General features: G+C 38.1%; 1 protein-coding gene across 14 annotated transcripts in view; it reads right to left on the bottom strand.

Moving 5' to 3' along the window:
* The window catches only part of NPAS3 (neuronal PAS domain protein 3), an 803,343-nt gene that overhangs the window by 404,321 nt on the left and 377,807 nt on the right, over positions 1–21,215 (bottom strand). For all 14 annotated transcript variants that reach the window (XM_060759362.2, XM_060759371.2, XM_060759379.2 and 11 more), the window contains one exon: positions 16,585–16,667. In XM_060759362.2, coding sequence (XP_060615345.2) covers positions 16,585–16,667 — 83 coding nt within the window. The remainder of the gene's footprint in view (positions 1–16,584; positions 16,668–21,215) is intronic.

Here is a 21,215-nt window from a genome sequence, read left to right as displayed (position 1 = left end):
GCTTCTCTCACGTCCCCGCATGAGGAGCTGGAGCTGATAGAGGGAGCTCATCCGCCTCTCCCTGGATTCAAACCTGCAACCTGTCGGTCTCCAGTCCTGCCGGCTCGGGTTTAACCCACTGTGCCACTGGGGGCTCACATGATGAGAACGCTAGTGAGATTCCAATAAAACTAACACAATACCAAGCTGGCAGATGTTTACATTGCTAATTTTGCTATAAATGGTTTTATGCTAATTTCTTATTTCTCAGCTTTCTAAAACACCCATCCATTTTAGTAGCCATGTTATGACCCAGATGGTTTATTTCAAAGTAGGAATTTAGTTTTAGAAGTGTTACTTGACACTATCAGAAAAAAACTGCAGTGCCTTAGAATTTGCTGCATGACAGTCTTACAGAAGCTGCAAAGGGTTGGAGAGCCAACTGTTAGAATTCTACTGGCAGATGTAAGTTCCATATGCTCAAGAATCTCTGGATAAAATTCTTATCCATTACATCTGCATGTCAGCTTGTCTTTTCTAGCCCTACTGCTGGCTTTGTTGATAAACCCGATTGCCTGTCTGCTATGTGTCAATTTTCTGTGCCCTCTAGTCATGTAGCTAAGACCTCAGGTAGTTTCCTCTCACTAAGGAACAATATATAAGCTGTATATGCTTCCTTATACCTATACACTTGGCAGAATGTGTTTTCAATTAATTTGATTCAAGTGATTTGTGGGTATAATAAAAATGAAACATGCTTTGAAGCACAAATGGCAGTTATATCACCTATGGTATTTTTAATCTTAAAGTATTTTAATCTTGAATAACTATGAAAGGAATTGATATATGTAAATTTGGCCACACCTGGCTGTCTAAAAAATGGAATGCACAAATGCCGTTCATAGAAAGATTCTTCACACTATAGTACAGGAGGTTTGCTATTAATATCCTCCAAAAATATCAACTGAAGGACGTAATGCAATGAACCACTGTGGAAAAGCGTCCCTGGATTCTTTTGCTGAAGCACAAAGGAGTGTGAATGTTTGAGATTTTAAAGAATGCTCAAAAATGAGTTGTCAAAGGCTTTCATGTCTGGAACCACTGGATTGCTGTGAATTTTTTGGGCTGTCTGGCTATGTTCCAGTAGCAGGCATGTAGCCGGGGGGGGGGGGGGGGGGGTTGGGGTGCTTCAGCCCCCCCCCCCCCGAAATTCTGATGGTGGTCCGCGAGAAGGCCTTACTGGTACATTATTTAAACTGTTATGTTTAATCATATCATGATCTGATCACCATGCTCAATATATCCCATATGCAGGGGGGTATTGGGGTAACAATACAAAAGGTTTGCTAGGGTAGACCCTCTTTCACTCAGACTCAGCCCCCCCCGAACCAAACCCAGCCCCCCCCCCAAAAAAAAACAAAATCCTGGCTACGGGCCTGTCTAGTAGCATTATTTTCTGATGCATCTGTGGCAAGCAACCTCAGAGGTTTCTTCAGAGGTCTGTTGGAAATGAGGCAAGTCGGGTATATATTGTATCTGTGGACTGTCATAGAATCATTGAGTTGAAAGTGACCTCGTAGCCATGCAGGCCAACCCCCTGCCAAGAAGCAGAAAATCACATGCAAAGCACCCCCAACAGATGGTCATCCAGCCTCTGTTTAAAACCCTTCAAAGCAGGTCCCTCAACCACAATCCAGGGCTGAAAGTTCTCGCAGTTAAGAAGTTCTGCCTAGTGTACAGGTGGAATCTCCTTCCCTGTGGTTTGAAGCCATTGTTCGGCATCCTAGTCTCCAGGGCAGCAGAAAATAAGCTTGCTCTCTTCCCTATGACTTCCCCTCACATATTTATACATGTCCAGGATGAGAAAAAAACTTTTTTGAAACAAGTATAAATGTTACAATTAGCAAGCTTGATTAGCATTGGCCTGTAAAGCCCAGTTAACTCTACAACAGACATCAGTAGAGCTGCAAGACCAAGAACAAGCCAGGAGAATAAAGACAAAGATCCACTTAGAGGAAAAGCGTTCTTACCATATATCAAGAAAACCTCTGACCACACAGGGAAAGTGATGACAAAACAATCTACAAACAATCTGCAGACACACCAAGAAAATTCAACAAATGCTACACTTAGCAAAGGATAAGAGGGGTCTTCTAACCATTGCAGGTGTCTACCGTATAGCATACAACTGTGGACAATGAAGTGGCCAAACACAAATCAAGGAACATGAAAGGCACTGCAGATTAATTCAACCAGAGAAGTCAGCAACAGCAGAGCACTTGATGAACCAACCTGGATGCAGAATATTATTTGAGAACACAGAAATGCTGAATCACTCTGACAACAATCATGTCAGACTACACAGAGAAGCCACTGAAATCCATAAGAGTGTGTACAATTTCATCAGAAAGGAGGAATCACGGAAATTAACAAAATCTGGTTTCTAGTATTAAAAAACACCAGTATCAAGACAGTAAATAAAGAACAACACTCAGCAACAGAAATTCCAGACAGCAAACAATCAAGTGCCAACTAACACCTCCCAAATAAAGGATGCCTCCAGGCAACAACACTGATTGACTTTGCAGCTGCATGGCTACTCAATGCTAATCAAGCCTGCCAATTGCAGCATTTATACTTGCTTCAAACAGACAAGGGTTCTTTCTCCCACCCTGGACAGTTCATATATATATATATATATATATATATATCCCACTTGCCTCTTTTCCAACAGACCTCTGAACAAATGTGAGGATGCTTGCCACAGATGAATGTGAAATGTAAAGAAAGAAGGCCATACAGCTTGAAAAACTCATAGCAACCCATACTCAAAAATGTCCATGTTTTCATTTTTTAAAAATAATTTCTTAAAGGATTTTTGGATTATTCTTTTCCATAAAAATGTACTTGGACAAAATGTATTTTTTAAAAAAATGTTTTTTAGTAAAAATGTTTGCAAAATTATCATAGAACAGTATCAAAATGAACCAAAATCTTAATAAGTACAAATGATCTCATAATTTCATCCAGTGGGGGTGGAACTTTTCACATTTTTTATTCTTGTATTTGAGAATCAAATATGCAACAATTTACATCTCACCATAAAGCAAATTATATTTGAAACCTATGGGCATCTTATTTTCTATTTGATATGGAATGCAATTCATCAATAAGAACATAATCCTAAGAATAGTTGTGGTGGATTGCAGACGACACCAAATTGGGAGGGATAGCCAATAGTCCAGAGGACAGGAGCAGAATTCAAAACGATCTTGACAGATTAGAGAGATGGGCCAAAACTAACAAAATGAAGTTCAACAGTGACAAATGCAAGATACTCCACTTTGGCAGAAAAAATGAGATGCAAAGATACAGAATGGGGGACGCCTGGCTCGAGAGCAGTACGTGTGAAAAAGATCTTGGAGTCCTCGTGGACAACAAGTTAAACATGAGCCAACAATGTGATGTGGCGGCAAAAAAAGCCAATGGGATTTTGGCCTGCATCAATAGGAGCATAGTGTCTAGATCTAAGGAAGTAATGCTACCCCTCTATTCTGCTTTGGTTAGACCACATCTGGAATACTGTGTCCAATTCTGGGCACCACAATTCAAGAGAGATATTGACAAGCTGGAAAGTGTCCAGAGGAGGGCGACTAAAATGATCAAGGGTCTGGAGAACAAGCCCTATGAGGAGCGGCTTAGGGAACTGGGCATGTTTAGCCTGAAGAAGAGAAGGCTGAGAGGAGATATGATAGCCATGTATAAATATGTGAGAGGAAGCCACAGGGAGGAGGGAGCTAGCTTGTTTTCTGCTTCCTTGGAGACTAGGACACGGAACAATGGCTTCAAACTACAAGAAAGGAGATTCCATCTGAACATTAGGAAGAACTTCCTGACTGTGAGAGCCGTTCAGCAGTGGAACTCTCTGCCCCGGAGTGTGGTGGAGGCTCCTTCTTTGGATGCTTTTAAACAGAGGCTGGATGGCCATCTGTCAGGGGTGATTTGAATGCAATATTCCTGCTTCTTGGCAGGGGGTTGGACTGGATGGCCCATGAGGTCTCTTCCAACTCTTTGATTCTATGATTCTATGATTCTATGATTCTATCTGTTGTTACAGATATCAAACAATTGACCATGGGAAGATCAAAATGTGGACATTAGAGAAATACTGCCCACCATGTGAAATACAAACAAATAAAAACAAGGCACAGTAAAATATATTTATTTAGTACAGTTTTATCCCATCCTATTCTCAGTCTATGAAGAGGAATTCAGGGTGGCTTTCGGTAGGCAACAATTTGATACCAATACAATATAAAAACACCAATAAAACACACAATTACATACAATGATTATAAATATACATTCAAAACAGTTCACCAGGTTTAAAAACCATTTAATTATAAAATCAAATATCAAAATATATTCTCTTTCAAAATGTATCATTTTAATATTTCATCTCATCTCAGAAAAGAACAGTATTTAAATCACTGCCTAATGTATTCAGACATCAAACACACAGGTTATTGTGTCAGCCTCTGGCTATCACTTTTGACTACTCATGAATTTCCCAAGAATAAGCAAAGAAGTCATCCTTTTGTCACACATCCTTCTGGTCCTCTAAGTTTCTCATGATTCTTTGGTAATACATATCTATTGGAACTTCCAACCAAATACTTAATTAGTTCAAATCAGCATGTAAATTCAGTAATATCATTCTCTAACAACATGTGCAAACTGACCTATACTGGTCATCTATTTAGAAATGTAAAGACTACTTGCAAATGTAAATTCTTACTTTGAAATTTTCTGACTTCAACAAGAAATAACAACTTGAAACAGCCCCTTGGGAAAAAATTATCAGCCTTTACAAGATCTCTCTTCCCCGCCTCGACATGCCCCTTGAACCATGGGTAGAAAACATTTTGAAATTTTCATTCTTGCATGCAACAAGTTATGTCCATAATGTTAACAGTAGAGGATTTTTTTTAAAAAAAACCCCAAAAGCCTGGAAATATTAGTTTTTGGATTACACTTTCCAGAATCCCTCAGACAAAATGGTCAAAGGCTATTCCGATTGCAGGATTCTGGGAGTCATAATGTGAAAAGCAACATTTCCATGACTTGAAAATGTAACAGAGTTTGGATGCTAGATATGGCAATCTTTCATTTTCATGGCTTCCTGCTTACTATTTCTCAACACTGTAAACTTCCCTAATACCACATAGTAGTCTTGCTAGGGTGACCATGTATCCCCTCTTTGAGAAACTGTTGGATAACTCTCCTCTATCTGAAGTGTAGTCTAATTAAATATAAAGCCACTTACCTTTCTCCAACAGCTTGTCTCTACCACATATTACATTCCTGCTTTGAGCTCATAAACTACTTCTTGTTTCCTTTTAGTTACACTATTTCTTTAATATCTTCCCCAGTCTTCCTCTGACTGTCTGACCAGCATGCAGCTCCTTCCCTTTTTTTCTTTGCACTGTTTACTAGGCAAATAGTCAGGAAGCTTACTTGGGTGTAAGAATCAATAACCTTTATACTCCAAATCAAAGTCAAATCATAAAATTAAAAAAGCAAGTAGTGACTTCAGTGTTCATTACTTGGTTTTTCTTATTCTGTGACTGGGCAAGCTGCTGATCTCATCCTCCCCTTCAACCATGCTGTCCACTGTAGTCTAGATGGTCTCCTACTGGGTAGCATGTTTTTTTTCTGGGATAATATGATTAATCCCATGCTTTCCCTTTTTTTCTGGGAAGTGATTTTGCTTACTAGGATGTTCCTCCCAGCTGCCGGATCCAAGCAATGGTACCCCCCCCCCCCTCCTGATATCGGGAAGTTCCTGAAAAACAGAATAGCAGACAGCCAAAAAAAAATGGGATCAAAAATAGGATGGGTTCTTGAGGAATTGCACACCCTTACTATCTAGTCTGTTTTAGCTTCAAAAGGCATAAATGAATCCTTAGACTAACTGGCTTATTTTCTTGCATAATCTTTCATTACTTTTCTTGTAATGTTGAATGAAGTCTATGAAAGATTACAATAGGATAAACCAGTTAGTCCCAAAGGTACTAGTGGATTCCTTTGCTTTTTTTAGGACACTATGTAAGTAAGCACAAGGCATTCAATCACCTACATCCCGAACATGGTAGTTAGAAATGCTAAAATTTCTGGTTTTGGCATGATGGTGCTTATTATTTACAACTATAGAGTGTGATTATGAGTTATGATCAGGGAAGGAAATTAAACTCGCTTTCCCCATATACAGAAGTCTTGATATGGATTCTTCATACTTTTTTCAAGCACAAAAAAGATCCTAGTAAATTAAATGTCCAGTTTAACTTTCTTTTAAAAACCCATCTGAATGTTTTAAAATGCTGAACTGGCACTAAAGGAATCTCACTGTAATATGGAGATGACATGGTAGCTCTAGCAGATCATAACTACAGAAACAACAAAGTATACATAGATAGGAAGTCACTGCAATATTAAATAGCAGACAAATGATGGTTGTGAAGGCTTCCACCACTACAATGCACTTCAATTGCCCAAACGCTTGCAAGCAAGTAAGCAAACAAATGTGTGGCAACGTTTACTGCCAAATAAACAATATGAGGGAAAGAGGGCACCATCAACAAACATTGTCCAAACTCTATAAGAGAATCTCATGAGAATGAACCAACTAGTAACATTTGCTATCCACGTGATCAAAAAAGTTCTGCAGATTATGAATAAACAAACAATATTAAAAAACAACAATCATGCCCACTCCAGATCAATGCAAATAAATTAATTCTTAAGTGAGGAATGCATCAAGGGATCAGGCATTTTAATCGTCCTGACCTTGGCTTTGCAATCTTTATTCAATATATAATACTTTTTGAGAGAAACAACCCACTTTTTGTTATATGTGCTTTAAAGTCATTTTATATGAGCTGAAAATACAGCTAGAGCCTCAAATCACAGCTGAATGAAGTCTCCATTAAACACAGTTTTGTTGATGTAGCAGGGGATAAAACAATCCCTCTTCAACCTCTACAAGCTGCAGAAAGTCCCCTATTTCTCTTAATGACCTATTCCTTGTGTCTCATTCAACACAGCCCACTGGCTATGGAAATGACAACACTCAGCAGGTGACAACAAAATGGTCAACAAACAGTCCCGAGATATGTCATTTTCTCCAAATACTTTCCGAAGAAATGAAATGACACACTATGGTATTCAGTATCCTGCTCAGATCAAATATTTCTTTATTAAACGAAACTACATGTGCCATAGCTGTTGTATAAAATGCAGGTTTAAGTGTGCTGTTTCAAGCTTCAATTGCAAAACAATTTGATACTTGCTTCTTTAGGGGGAAAAGAAAACTACAGACCTCACTTAATACATCTGTCCTAGGGAGTGACCATGAGCATTCTGTTCTTGTATCTTTAAGAAAACCTTTGAAAGGAAACCTTTTTTTTTTCAGATACTAAATTTAGTCAAGTTCTTTTAAAACATAGATGCATAAATTCTTAATCAGACACAGAGGAGGAACAAGAGAAATAAAATATGAGATAATGAAGTGGGTGAATATCATATTCTTGGGATAGAAGCAATATTTAAAAATACAGTATGACTTCCTTATCCACAGATTCAATATCTACAGTTATACTTATCCACCCTTCAAAAATTATCTCTTCCCTTCCCAAGTGTTTACAGCTTTTTCTAAGTCCTCCGTTATGATTCTATGATTTACTTCTGGACCAAAATATAGTTAAAATACTGTTTATTATTAGCTATTATCCATGGTTTCGGTTATCCATCAGGGTGCCTTGAAACCTATCCCTTGTAGGTGATATGTGCTTGGGGGACAATGGTGGTGGGGTCGCCATTTGGTTAATAATGTGTTTCTCAAAGAAAACAGGACAAGGGGCTTACTGGAGATGCAAGAAGGTGAAGGGATCTTTTTTCCACGTATGGTGGACTTGCAACATGGTTAAAGAATTCTGGAAAAAAGTGGTGAAACAAACAAACAAAATGATTAGCAAAAAAATCAAGAAAAACCCAGAAATGTGCTTATTAGGAATATTTAGAAGGCGTATTGGTGCAGGAGATGAAGAAATTTGTCAGTATTGTTTTGTTGCTGCGAGACTAACAATATCTAAAACATGGAAGGGGGGAAAAGAGTTAACTATTAAGGATTAGAGAGATAAATTAGTAGATTATATCCAAATGGCCAAACTGACAAATAGCAGCAGAGGAGGAAATAATGAAGAATTTGTAAAAAAAAATGGAGGTTGGTAATTGGATATCTCGAAGACAAAAGTAGATTTGAAGATCACCATAAAGGGGATTCAGTGAAAGAAGACATGTGGGTAGTTGTGGGTTAGTTATGTATTCTATACAGAGTGGTGTCGGAGGTCATGGGGGTTGGGTTCATGGGTGTGGGGTTAGAGGGACAATAAATGTTAAGGTATAATAACTGTACAGTCAAAGTTGATTTTTCATATGTTTAACGAGCACGGACTGTATTCCATTCTGTAAATTTGTCGGTTGTGGTGTCGGTTGTGTTTTCTGTATGCACCATAAACCAATAATTTTTTTAAAAAAAATGTGTTTCTCAAATGTTGGGAAATCTTGACTAGAATGATTTTTACCAATTTTCCACATAGTGACAGAAAACTGCATTTTCAGCATACAGAACAATATTTCTCTCACCCCCAACAAATGTGTGATTTTCACAGAGTAAGCTGTGGACAGTGATTACTGTTTGAAAACCGCATAGTTTTTGAAGACTTTCTTGTAAGAAGAAGAAAATCGGTGAAATTACTTCTTGCTTCCTTTGAGAATGATATTAGTGAAGATGTTACTTTTCTATCATATTCTAATTCAGATTAGGAAAGAGTGTGTCAGCTAAATAAGAAGAAAGAGTGATTACCTCTCAGGACTGTCATCTGCCCCACTCCCAGGATTACCCCATGGGATGCCATTGCTTCATCACACTTGCAATTAGATTTTCAAAGCAATTGGCAAATACTAAACACTAGCACAGGAGTTGTAATACAGGGGCATGCAAACAATATCTTCTGAAAATGGTTTTAACCTCACTGTTCTCTCACAAGTGGGATTCAAGTCAGCTAGATCTAAAGTGATCTGACAGTGGCTCAGGTTTCCCAAGGCCAGGTAATTAGAAGCGAAGACTGATTAGTTATGCCTCATGATCAATAATGCTGCTGTTCAATTACATAAATTGGTCATATTGTAATCTATACATCATGCAGCCACATTTTTCATTAGACTTTCAGCCCCAAATGCACCTATGGAGGATTGAGGGCCTGGGATCCAAACCATTATTTAGCTTGCTCTGGTTCTGAATACAGTAGAGTCTCACTTTCCAACCTAAATGGGCCAGCAGAATGTTGGATAACCAAAAAAAAGTCAGATAATATGGCATCTCCTACTGTTACTTGTTCGACGCAGCGCTAGACACCTAGAATACTAACAACAGGGACTCAAAGGGTTAAGGCTAGGCAACAGCTTGAGGTTAGAGCGGCGCAGCAGGAAGTGCCTTGATGTGGAAGAGGAGCGTGGAAATCACAAAGGGAAGGACGGAGGACGCTTCCGCTTCCGGTCCTGCCTCTCTCCCCCCCCCCCCCGCCTTCCTCACTCCTCCTCCTCATCTTGCCTTTCTTACTTATTGAGAATGGAGAGAGAGTTGGGGAGCGCTCCTTTAATTGAAGGGGAAATGCAGGAGGGAAAGGGGGTGTTGGATAAGAGCATCAGAGTAAGATGGAATGTCAGATAAGTGAAGGTCAGGTAAGCAACCAAGGTGCTCTACAAGTATATTATTAGAGCACCTTGCCCAACCTAATATCATCCCTACATTGTTATTCCCATTTCGCAGCCTAGGTTGAAAGAGCAGCATACAACAATATTTACTGCAGCTAGAAGAATTCATTACACCTTACTGTAGCTAGGAAAGCTCTGCAGGCGGGGGGGGGGGGGGGGGAGAGAATATCTTGCGGTAACCCCATTGCTTGGGCCACATCCTAAGCTACATCAAGTACCTAGCGGCACAGAGACATTTCATATTTCAGTCCATACTCCAAATAATATATTTAAATGCTCAAAACTTTTTAATTTTTTCTACATGAAGTAAGGATCAAGCTATGGCATCTATGCTAACAGTTACTCTTGCTTTCTTTTCCTCAACCACTCTGGTAACATACATACTGCAACAATGTGCATAAAATCCTAGAACTACTGAGGACGGAACAGGAGGAAGAAGAGGATGGGAAAAAATCCAAGATCAGGGAGTGGCTAACTATGTCCAAAATGACTTGAAGGCACAGAATGACAAGAGGAAATTTACAGAAAATGTGTGTTTGGGTAGGAGGCAGACTGAGGACAGACCATGAAGACACAACTCTTATATAGCTCTCCCTAAGTTGCACCTCAAATTTTATAAGACTTCAAGGTGAAACATGTGCAATACTGTATTACTCCTTTCCATGTGTGGTTTAGCATCAGTCTATAAGGGGCATATAATTGTAATGAATTTTTATATCCATGTTAAATGTTTTTAATGTTTAAATTATCTTTGTACTGTTGTGGGCATCGAATTGTGCCGTTTTGTAAACTGCCATGAGTCACCCTCGGGCTGAGAATGGTGGTATAGAAGCATAGTAAATAATAATAATAATAATAATAATAATAATAATAATATTTATTATTATTATTATTATTATTATTATTATTATTAATATTAGGGTCACTCCTGGACCCCTATCATAAGATCCTGAGAATGTTGAAAGGTTGGACCTCTGGCATAGGATCCTGGGGAGGTTGAAAGGTCTCCCAAGAACAGCCTGACCCAGGTTTGTGGGATGATGCCAAGAGAGGAGGGCAAGGGAAAGAGCAGCCATGCTCTCTATGTTGGGGCCAGGGACTTGCTCTCTATGTTGGGGCCAGGTGGATCATTGTATGAAAGGTGCAAAGGTGGGATGCCTTGGGTGAGGTGGGGCCCAACTCAATGGATTTGGGGGAACTGTTCCCCTGACTCTGCTTCTCAGGTGAGTCTCTTCTCTTTCTCCCTTCCTCCCTTTGCTTCCTGAGGGGTCTCTTCCCTTTCATCCTCATCTGCAAATGGGGCATGTGCATTGCTAGAGAAGGACTCCATCTCCCATCAGCCCCCGGGCCTTCCTTCTCTGCAGCCAGGGGGGGTCTTGGCAAGGAAAGAGCCCCCCTCTTTCCTTGAGACCCAGCCGGGCTCCCTTTGTTCAGCTCCTCCTTTTGTCGGCGTCTCCAACTGTGCCCCTCCTCCTTCTTAGAGACACAGACACAGAAAGAAAGCAAGAAGGTGGAGGAGGAGGTCGATATGAGAGAAGGCTTTGTGGGCAGTGGCAGGGCACTTTCCCTGCCCCTCCTCCTTTTCCTCCTTGCCTTCCCTTCTTTTTTTCCCTGCCTCTCTTTCTGTTTTGGGGCTTCTCCACCAAGAGACTGAAGGAGGGAGGGAGGAAAAGAAAGGGCCAATTTGTGTGCAGCAGTAGGAGGAGAAGGCAGGTGAGTGGGCAGGTGGGCAGGGTACCCCCCATTCTCACTGTCTTTCCCTCCAACTCTCTCTCTCTCTCTTTGTGCCTTTCTTTCTTCCTTCTTCTCTCTCTGTTCTGTCCTCATCTCCTCCTCTCCATACACTAGAAGCAGTGGCTGATGGCAAAAAGGCAGCCAGGCAAAAAGGCGGCAGCCCCCGGGAGTGGAAAAGGAGGAGTTAAGGCAACTTGGTGCAGGCAAGGAGGCCGCTACATGCTCCTCCACCCACAGCTCACTGTATGCAAATATAATGCTCACCTCAATTTTGGCATGGTCATTTACCCAAAAAAGTGAGCTTTCTATTCAGGTAAATATGGTACATATTGTTTGACATCTATACTTTCAAATAAGAAACGTTGTTTCTGAGCTCCCTAATCATCTCAATTTATCTTTAGCAACAAGCATTCTACAATATTATAGACAAAGGAGCCATATCAACATGCTCAATGTCTTAGTAGTCTTTTAAAGAACACTGTGCTTTTGCCACAGTTTTATATTATTGCTATCAATAATAGTAATAATAATAATCATAATCATAATGACAACAACTTTTATAGTTACTGTATTTTAAATGGCAATACTGTACACAAACATCACCTCTGGATTGTTTTACAGTATGAAATTTTAAGGTATGCTTTTTGGTTTAAGAAATTTGAAAAGCAACTTGTTTAAATATGCAGAATTATCTTGAGCTGTTCATACGTGAACTTAAAAGCCGTGCAACACAGGAAAATTAAGTAATTATGCCTCCAAGTTATTTACTGCAATTAAGCTCATTTATCATATGCAAATTAGTGCAAACTGGTCTCATTAGTTACTAAATTACTCAATATGAGCTGAACAATGTAGCACTCCAGTTTGTAATGAAAAATCCCTGTAGAGGCAAGCAGGATCAATTAAGCTAATTTGCATATGCAAATATATTATCTAACTTTTACTTTCCCCTATATTTAATCCTATATTTTTGGTCATTCGTGATTATATTAAAAAGTGGGGTCAAACACTATCTTTATTATATCTTAGTCTTTTCACAGCTGCAAAAAAGTAGGGAGGGGAGAGAGATACTACACAGGTTTCCCATTTCCATATAGATATTGAAGTCAAGCTGATATACATTATCCAATAATGACTTCAAAAGCCTATCTTTCCTACACATGCTGGAGGAAAATGCAGAGTATCCTCATCTTTTCTTTTCTAACAGTAGTTAGGAAATTCTAAACAAAAGTAAAGATATGCATGTCTGAATAAAATTCATCCATATATAAATGAAAGCTGAAGTGTATGCTGCTAATTAACTAGTCTTTTCTTGAAATAAGCCATCCTTACTGTGGCTTCAACCATGTACTTCAACTGTACAAAATATACAAGGTCATTTTCTCATTGTAACATTATTGAACCATTTGCCTCCGCTCAAAGCCAACTGGCTAGCCTTCTTAACTGTAACATGCACAGATATCTATAACAACAATTACAAAAACTGTATATTGCCAATCACAATTTCTAGAAATTGTGATTGGCAATCTATAGCCTTCTTAACTGTCTTGCAAATGTTTATTATGGCTGGTCCAAATCCATTAGTTTCACCTATAGCAAATACACTGAAACCTTAATTGTAATATACAATTCCTCTTAATTTCAGTGAGTTCACTCTAGACAAGCAGAATACTGAATTTATCACTATGATACCACTGTCCTAGAGATTCTAAATGTGAAATACTGAAAAATATCAATTTCCTCTTATTTTTCTAACAAATTGCATTTTCCAGGGGATTGCACTTTCCAGGGGATAGCTACACACTTGCACACACACATATAAATCCCATACTCGGAAAATGTCCCAACTTCTGATTCATATGTGTGTGTGCAAGTGTGTAGCTATCTATATATCTTCTCACACAATATAAACTCAATCCAGTGTGGTACACTTGAAGGAACTGCAATGGGATAGAACATACCCCTGGTTTCTCTTCTACATGATGTAAAAGCATACACATAACCATGTACACATAAGACCATTGTAGAGAATAGGATGCCAGTGATTGTTTCTATTTTCAAATTTAGCCTGTCCTTTCTACTGTGTTTCCATTATTTTCCTTCTATTCTGTTGCATTCTGTGAATGAGCTAAAGAATGGGGGTTATATGAGGAATGTGAAGATATTCAAAACTTGTCTATCTATCCTATCCCCATCTGACATCTGTGCATGCACTTGTACCAAAGGAAAAGGGAGAAATGTGTTATACTCCTTTGGGACTCCTCTAGACCACATTATAGCAAGCAATAAAATGCTAACTATAATAATGTTCTTAACTTCTGCCCCTAATATTCCATGAACACACGTACATATGGTCATGTTGAAGAATACTTAAGTTTCCAAACACATTTCATAATGATTGACAAAGGCTTTCATGGCCGGAATCACTGGGTTGTTGTAGGGTTTTTTTTTGGGGGGGGGGGGCTATATGGCCATGTTCTAGAGGCATTCTCCCCTGACGTTTTGCCTGCATCTGTGGCAAGCATTCTCAGAGGTAGCGAGGTCTGTTGGAACTAGGAAAAATGATTTATATATCTGTGGAATGACCAGGGTAGGACAAAGGACACTTGTCTACTGGAGCTAGGTGTGAATGTTTCAATCGACCACCTTGATTAGCATTTGAAGCACCATTAAAGCCTTGGCAGATCGTGCAAAAAAAATCTGCGAACCCCACCTCCTCCAAGATGACTTGTCACTACTTGTAATTATTTAGGGGTTTGGGTTTTTTTTTTAATTTTTCCTTTATCTGTATAATTATTCTAGTACTAACTTTAAATCAGAAGGAGACAAGCTTTCCATAAATGGAGAGTGGTAATATACTCATCACTATACTCAGAGAAAGGGTGGTTTGTTTTTTATATAGGAGTTAAAGTGCCTTATTTACACTGGTCCATGGATAAGCTGACCCAGTACTGGGGCAGCTGTCAATTGGCTTTCCACATTTGCAATACCACTTCACTCCCACGGATTTGATTATTTGCTGATTTGATTAGAATGTCCTCTTTATGTTTTAAATTGAATTTTTATAATTGTTTTTAATTGCTGTTTAATTGTAACTGTGTATTTAATGTATTGTTTGGCATCTAATGGTTGCCTGTTGCAAGCTGCCCTGAGTCCCTCTTCAGGGGTGAGAAGGACGGGATATAAATGCTCAAAAAATGTTCTCCAGTGCAACTCCATGATCAATGTCTGCTGTTCTCTCAGGTCACAAAAGTGAGTTTTTTTAATCTGTGGTTTTTCCTCTTTTGGGGAAGTCTGCACCCTCAATCCCAGAGAACATGGAGAGCTGAATGTATTTTCACTTTCCAATTTTAAAAGAGACTTATTCCCAAAAGTTCACAATAAACAATATTCTTTTGTACCTTTTTCAGATGCATGAATAAGATCAAGATTAATGGTAGATATTTCACAAATAGGACTCGGAATAATTGCCTTCAGATCTATTTCAATCAGCACCTCATGTATCTTTATGATGTTACAACAATGAAGCAAATCCAAGCCATTTCAAATCATTCTTAGGTTACACTGATTTGACAACAGATTTAAGAAAAATATTAAATCTCTTCTGTTGAAACCAAGGGGACTTAAAGATACCACTTTTGTTCAAACCATACCCAACAGTTAATATATTTTCATAGCAAATATAACAAATCACATAAGAAGATTTTTTGAAAGCTACAGCTTATTGACGTAACTCAACAAACGCCTTTCTTATACATAAAACACAGCACACAGTTGTTTATGTATTTCAATCATTGTGCAATATGTTATTATCATTCATTTGTAGATTAAGTATGTGCACATTAAAGTTGAACCAATGTCATAAAAAAAAAACCTTCATTCACTCTTTCAGCATTTTCACTACCTAGTCATTTTGGCAATCATGAGTAGTTCCAGAATTTTTCAACATTTTCACTCAATTTCCATACAGCAGCTTTAAAATAAGAATGTTCCTTGTTTTTTGATATCGTCCTGCATGATTTACTGTGACGAGAACTACCTTTGCCTCACCAAAGCTTTGTAGTTTCCATTCCTCTCTCTTCCAGCGTAACTCCAAGAAAAAGGTTAGAAGGTTTTGCTATCACTTTTGATTAACTATGGCATTTTTGATTGACCTGGCCGTACATACGAACAAAGAGCTGTATGTTTTTGCTTATATGTTTGAAACAAACCACAGATTAACCTGAGTTTAGATTTGGGGGATAAACTAAAACATAGCAAATCTAAAATAGAAGCCCAAATATCTAGTGACCTTCTTGGTCGTTAGTTGTCTTTATTTTTTAAATAGTATTTTATTTTTTAAAACAGATTAAATAAGAACACATTACTGATAAAGAATTATTTTCAATAAGATATAATCTCTTCTACATTATGACCACCTTGACCTATTGCTTTCAGTTGGGTTCAACTGTGGAATCTTTGTCAAAACAAGGCAAAGCACATGCACCACACATTAACATGTGTCAAAATAATGTATTTGGCACATACTATTGAATGAAAGTTTGGGGAACACAACATCAATTATTCAGTAAGATCTAAAAAACATGCTCTCTTCTAAAGAAAGATATAATACCATTTTTAATATGAACGTTGAGACAGTAGTAAAGGACTGAAAAGGAAGCTGAACAACTAAAACAGGAGGGGAGAAATAAAAGCCTAAATGTGAACAAGACAAAAATAAAACTTATCTTCACAAAATAGTGATTGATACTTGTACAAACACACACATCATTTGGGGAGCCAACAGCTACTGCACAGTGCAATACAACTAAGTTGTGTGAGATCTAAATTATTACAGCACAAATAATACTTGCCCTCCCTCTCTCATAAACATTCTTTCAATCATGGCTTTCTAAAAAGAAAAAAAACATGAATTCGTAAAAACCTCATCATGTAAGTTGTGATCAAAACACATGATATCCAAGTAACTAACAGGAATCTTACAGCTTGCAATTAAGTATGTTCAACTGTTTTGTTTTGTAAAGCCATTGTTTTTACCTGTAAAATGTGACTTCCCAAATGAGACTCAAATACTTCAGTGGCAAGTGCACTGGGGCTTCTCCTGCGCTGGGCACCTATAACTGAATAAAAAAGCAATTATGTTGCAATCTCTGCACATTCAGTCACAACACATGCCTGATCTGAAACCAGTTTATTGCAAACAACAATTAAATGTTCTATATAGTCCTGCATTTGAAAAATGAATATTAACCAATACTTGGAGAATTCCCATAGAGCTCCAAGTATCTCTACACTTTTGCCTCCAATGCAACAGATAAAAAGAATCGGGGGGGGGGGGGGGGTCTTTGGATGCCTCTGTATTTACATCAAGGATTCTCTTATGTTACTCAGTTATAATACTATAATTCCAATTAAACTGCCAGTAAATCCTGGGATTTGCATTTGGTGATACTTGAGAGATTGCTTGCTGAGAACTCTAAATACCCCTCCTCCATAAATAGCAAATCTCAGAATTTTATAGGATGGAACCACAGCATTAAAGTGGATCCATACTGTTACATTTACATAGTGTGAACACCCTCCTGGGTTGTCCCACTTACTCAATCAAGTTGACCAAGCAGAGTTGGAAGCTGAGGTAGAGATGCTACATGTGAGGAAGTCTACCTCAAGTCTTGGAAGAGGACCTCTTGCAAGAGTTCTCGGTTCCCACACGATTTGAAATCCCAACTCTGCTAGGTCAACTTATTTTAATACTCTCATTAAAATAATTCTATTTTAATGAGAGCATGAAAAATAGATTTCAGTCATGTTTTCAAAATCGAGACAGGGAATGCTGTGTTTTATGTAGTTTAATAGGTTTTTACTATGTATTTTTAATATGTCCTGGGTTTAATTCTATTTTAATGTTCATATGCTTTCAGTTTTTGTTTACCTATTGTATGGTCCTTAGAGTTAGCCATTTTAAGCCTCTTTGGGAAAAGTGGGATATAAATACCACTATTGTTACTAATAATAATAATAATAATAATAATAATAATAATAATTCTTGCAACAGATGGACACCAGACTGAGGCCATTTTGCTGCATACTGAATGTTCTCAGATCAATATGTGTGTCTAGTACCTGCTGTGGAGAAAAGAAGATTATAACCATGCTCAAAATCAACCATTGCCAGGGCAGCATAATGGTACCAGGCAGGAATCTATCTCTTTGGGACTACTTTTCTTAGTTTCAGATAGCTGAGGGAGTAACACTTAAACATGATTTCAGGCTTCTCTGTTTCACTGGAGAATGAAAAGTGGCAGCTGTAATCCCAGCAGACAGACTAATCAGCGATTGGTTGGTAAGCACTACTCAGGTAGGATCGAGGTTCATTGCAGCATCTACATGCATAGAAACCATCTCATCCTCCTGAATATCCAGCACCAACAAAATCAATATTGTCAGGGAAGAGGTGGAAAGGGGTTGGAAATAGGTCAAAGTGACAGTGGCAAGGCATTGTGGTCACCAAGATTATGTAGGATCTGAGACCAAGGGTACTTAATTTGGAACATAGAAACTTTATAAATGTGGACTTCCTCAGGAATGGAGGTTTGCACACTTTGACTTGCCCTTCCTTTGGCAGTGAACACAGTCAATAGTGGGAGCATGGGAGCTCAAGGTATGCACCTTCACATCTGACATAAACTGTCATGTCTCAGTGAATTTCTCTAATCTCTAATGAAATACCTCACCACCACCTAATCCCCCAGCTGCAAAGTTTCTTAATTAATCTAGCAATATACAACTCTGTGAAAGTGTTCAGCACACAATTAGCAGTCTCAAACATTAAGGTCCATAAAGTATGTGCATAGGAGCTTTGAGGTGCCACTCTGATTATCAATCAATTCCCTGGAAAAGAAATTTTAGAGCAATGATTTGTAAGTGCGCTCTATGATATCGCACGTCAAATCTGATCCCTGCACACAAAGACTTATGACACCTCCTGACAGGAGACAAGGGATATTGGTTTAGAAGTATAACATTACGGATGTTACATGTAATTTCTTTGCAGGAAACATTGCACTATTTATACTGAACAACAAATTTACTGCTGGAGTAAAGTAATACCCAGCAAAATTAGAGCTGGCAAATGCTCGAAAAGCAATACTTTGTGTCATCTTCATCGGCTCTTAGGAAGGAAATCAAGGTCATCTATAAAACAATCTCAAAACACATTTCCTGATCTGTTTGCACTTTATACAGCAGTATTTATCAAAATAATACATATGGTAAGAAAAATCACTTTTTGGGTGGGGAGATAGATGTCAAAATTTTTCATTTCACATAGGGGCTGGATGAAATGATGTCATAATAGGACGCACTTTCAAAGCAATGTCTTATTTTGTGTTTTTGATCTGTCAAGGCGATTTCCCCTCCTGTGATCTGAAATCATTTAGCTCTTCCCTACTCCATTGCTCATTTTACCCAAAGATAAAATTAAATTAGGCAATTTTGAAAAAGTTATTTTTGGGGGGTGGGGGGAGTAGAACTATAACATAACTTCACAATGTATTAATTTAGATCAAGTAGAGTTGCTAGCAACTGAAAAACAAACACTCTCCTTTTCCTATTCAAGACCTTTGGCTATTAACACAATCCCCCCAAAGGAGGCAGAAAGAAATACATCCTTTCTTCTCTTGGTTTGTTAAGAAAAGCTCCCAACCTTCCATTTCAGTTGCCAGTGGAAACTGCATGTTTACTTAGGAAAGCTTTTACTTTTCAGATACAGAAGTATCCTGGAAAGCGGACGAAGATATTAATATCAAGTCAGAATACTGTTATGTTGCATCAAGCTATTCTAGTTTGTAAAGCGAAGTGTTCTAAATCTGTTGTCTTGATTCCCCCCACTCCCTTCTGATCCCTAAGGTTCGTGTTTATGACATTTGTAACATCTGCTACAAATACTGAGGTAAGTCAGACGCCACCTTATTCCTTCCAATCTAATGCTCCATTCATCCATACGGCTTTTGTATGTCAGAAGTATGTCTACAACTGCTGGATCTACATGAAGCAAGCTGCAAGATGGGTCTTTCTGAGACTCAGTGTCCATAAATAATGTCATAGTTTTTAAACTTTTGTAAACCCAATTCCTTTTTTTGTAACTATTTGTCATCCATCCTTTCTAAAATATGCTACAGATATGATTACATTTCTAGCAAATACTGTTATAGAGCTTCAGTGTTCAGCACAATTCATTTGACTATATTTTTTATTTATGCATCATTGAGAAACTTTACAAACTTACAAAAATGTAACTTTATCAGTTTTTCATTTTAGTTAAAAATGTCTCATTTTAAAATTTATTTAAATTTATTTACAGACAATCATTCCCCAAGGTACACAATCATACTAAAATCAAAATCAAAATATTTTTGAGTTTAAGAGGTTGTATGGGGCATAGAATTCACACAAGAGGTACAAGGGAAACACAGACCCTACAAACAGAGCTATGGAAAACAGTCAGACTATGGAAGCTGCACAGCAGGAAAGTAAATCAAGTTCAAGCAAAAATTAAATCAGGTTAGAGGTAATCTGAAAAAGGGTAAAGTAATAGAAAGCATGGTAATGTGGCTATTGGCATGACACTGGTGGATGAAATAAAGATGTCAAATTTCAAGCAATACCCCTAACCTTTCCTTGTCATAAATTATGACAACTTTGCTCTCCCTTCCTTCTCCCAACTTTTTGATAAGCTTTAAAGGTAGCTATTTCAGCTGTTTTTTCATGTCCATTATAACTCTTGGCTTTTTTGTAATGGTATATAAGAGTGCCTTCTGTTTGCCAAGAAAACAATCAAGCAACCCTTGATTGGAAACCATACAAATGGCCCATTACAGAGCAGCTGCACTATATGCTTTACTATACGAGATATGTAGTAAATATCCTGTATGCTTCCATCATATTCAACAGGCAGCAAGACTCTTGCAATGTTGTCTTTGCAGTCAGTACTGAATTACAGGCTAAACAGGTGACACTGTATCCTGATTGTCCATATCCTAGTAAATTATATTGGACTGCCATTGGCCTTCTTTCTATTCAAAGGTTTTATCCAATTTTTAGAGGTACATGGTTTTGAATTGTTTTAACATGTTATATTGTTTTCTTTCTTTCTTTCTTTACTTTATATCTTACCTTGCTTCTGGGATGGCTTCAGACTTTTATTTTTATTGTACAGTACCCTGATATTTTTGATATAGGGTTAGATATTCAAATAAAAATAAATAGGAATACTATTTTATTTATTTATTTATTTCAAATATTTGTACCCCGTCCTTCTCATCCCACGAGGGGGGACTCAGGGTGGCTTACAATTGGCAGCAATTCAATGCCAACATATACATTATGACAAATAACACAGATTCAACATTAATTAAAATATTAAATTAAAATATCAATTTAAAATATTTAAAACATTCCTATTACAGTAATGATATAACTGCATCCGAGTTCAATTGAGAGACCCAGTCCAAACTACTGGGTTGCTGTGAGTTTTCCAGGATGTATGGCCATGTTCCAGAAGCATTCTCTCCTGATTTTCACCCACATCTATGGCAGACATCCTCAGAGGTTGCCTGCCATTGATGAGGGCGAAACAACAGGAGACAATGCTTCTGGAACATGGCCAT

This window comes from Anolis sagrei, chromosome 1 (genome assembly GCF_037176765.1).
Source record: "Anolis sagrei isolate rAnoSag1 chromosome 1, rAnoSag1.mat, whole genome shotgun sequence".
Taxonomy (NCBI): Eukaryota; Metazoa; Chordata; class Lepidosauria; order Squamata; family Dactyloidae; genus Anolis; species Anolis sagrei.
This window is presented reverse-complemented; position numbering and strand designations above follow the sequence as displayed.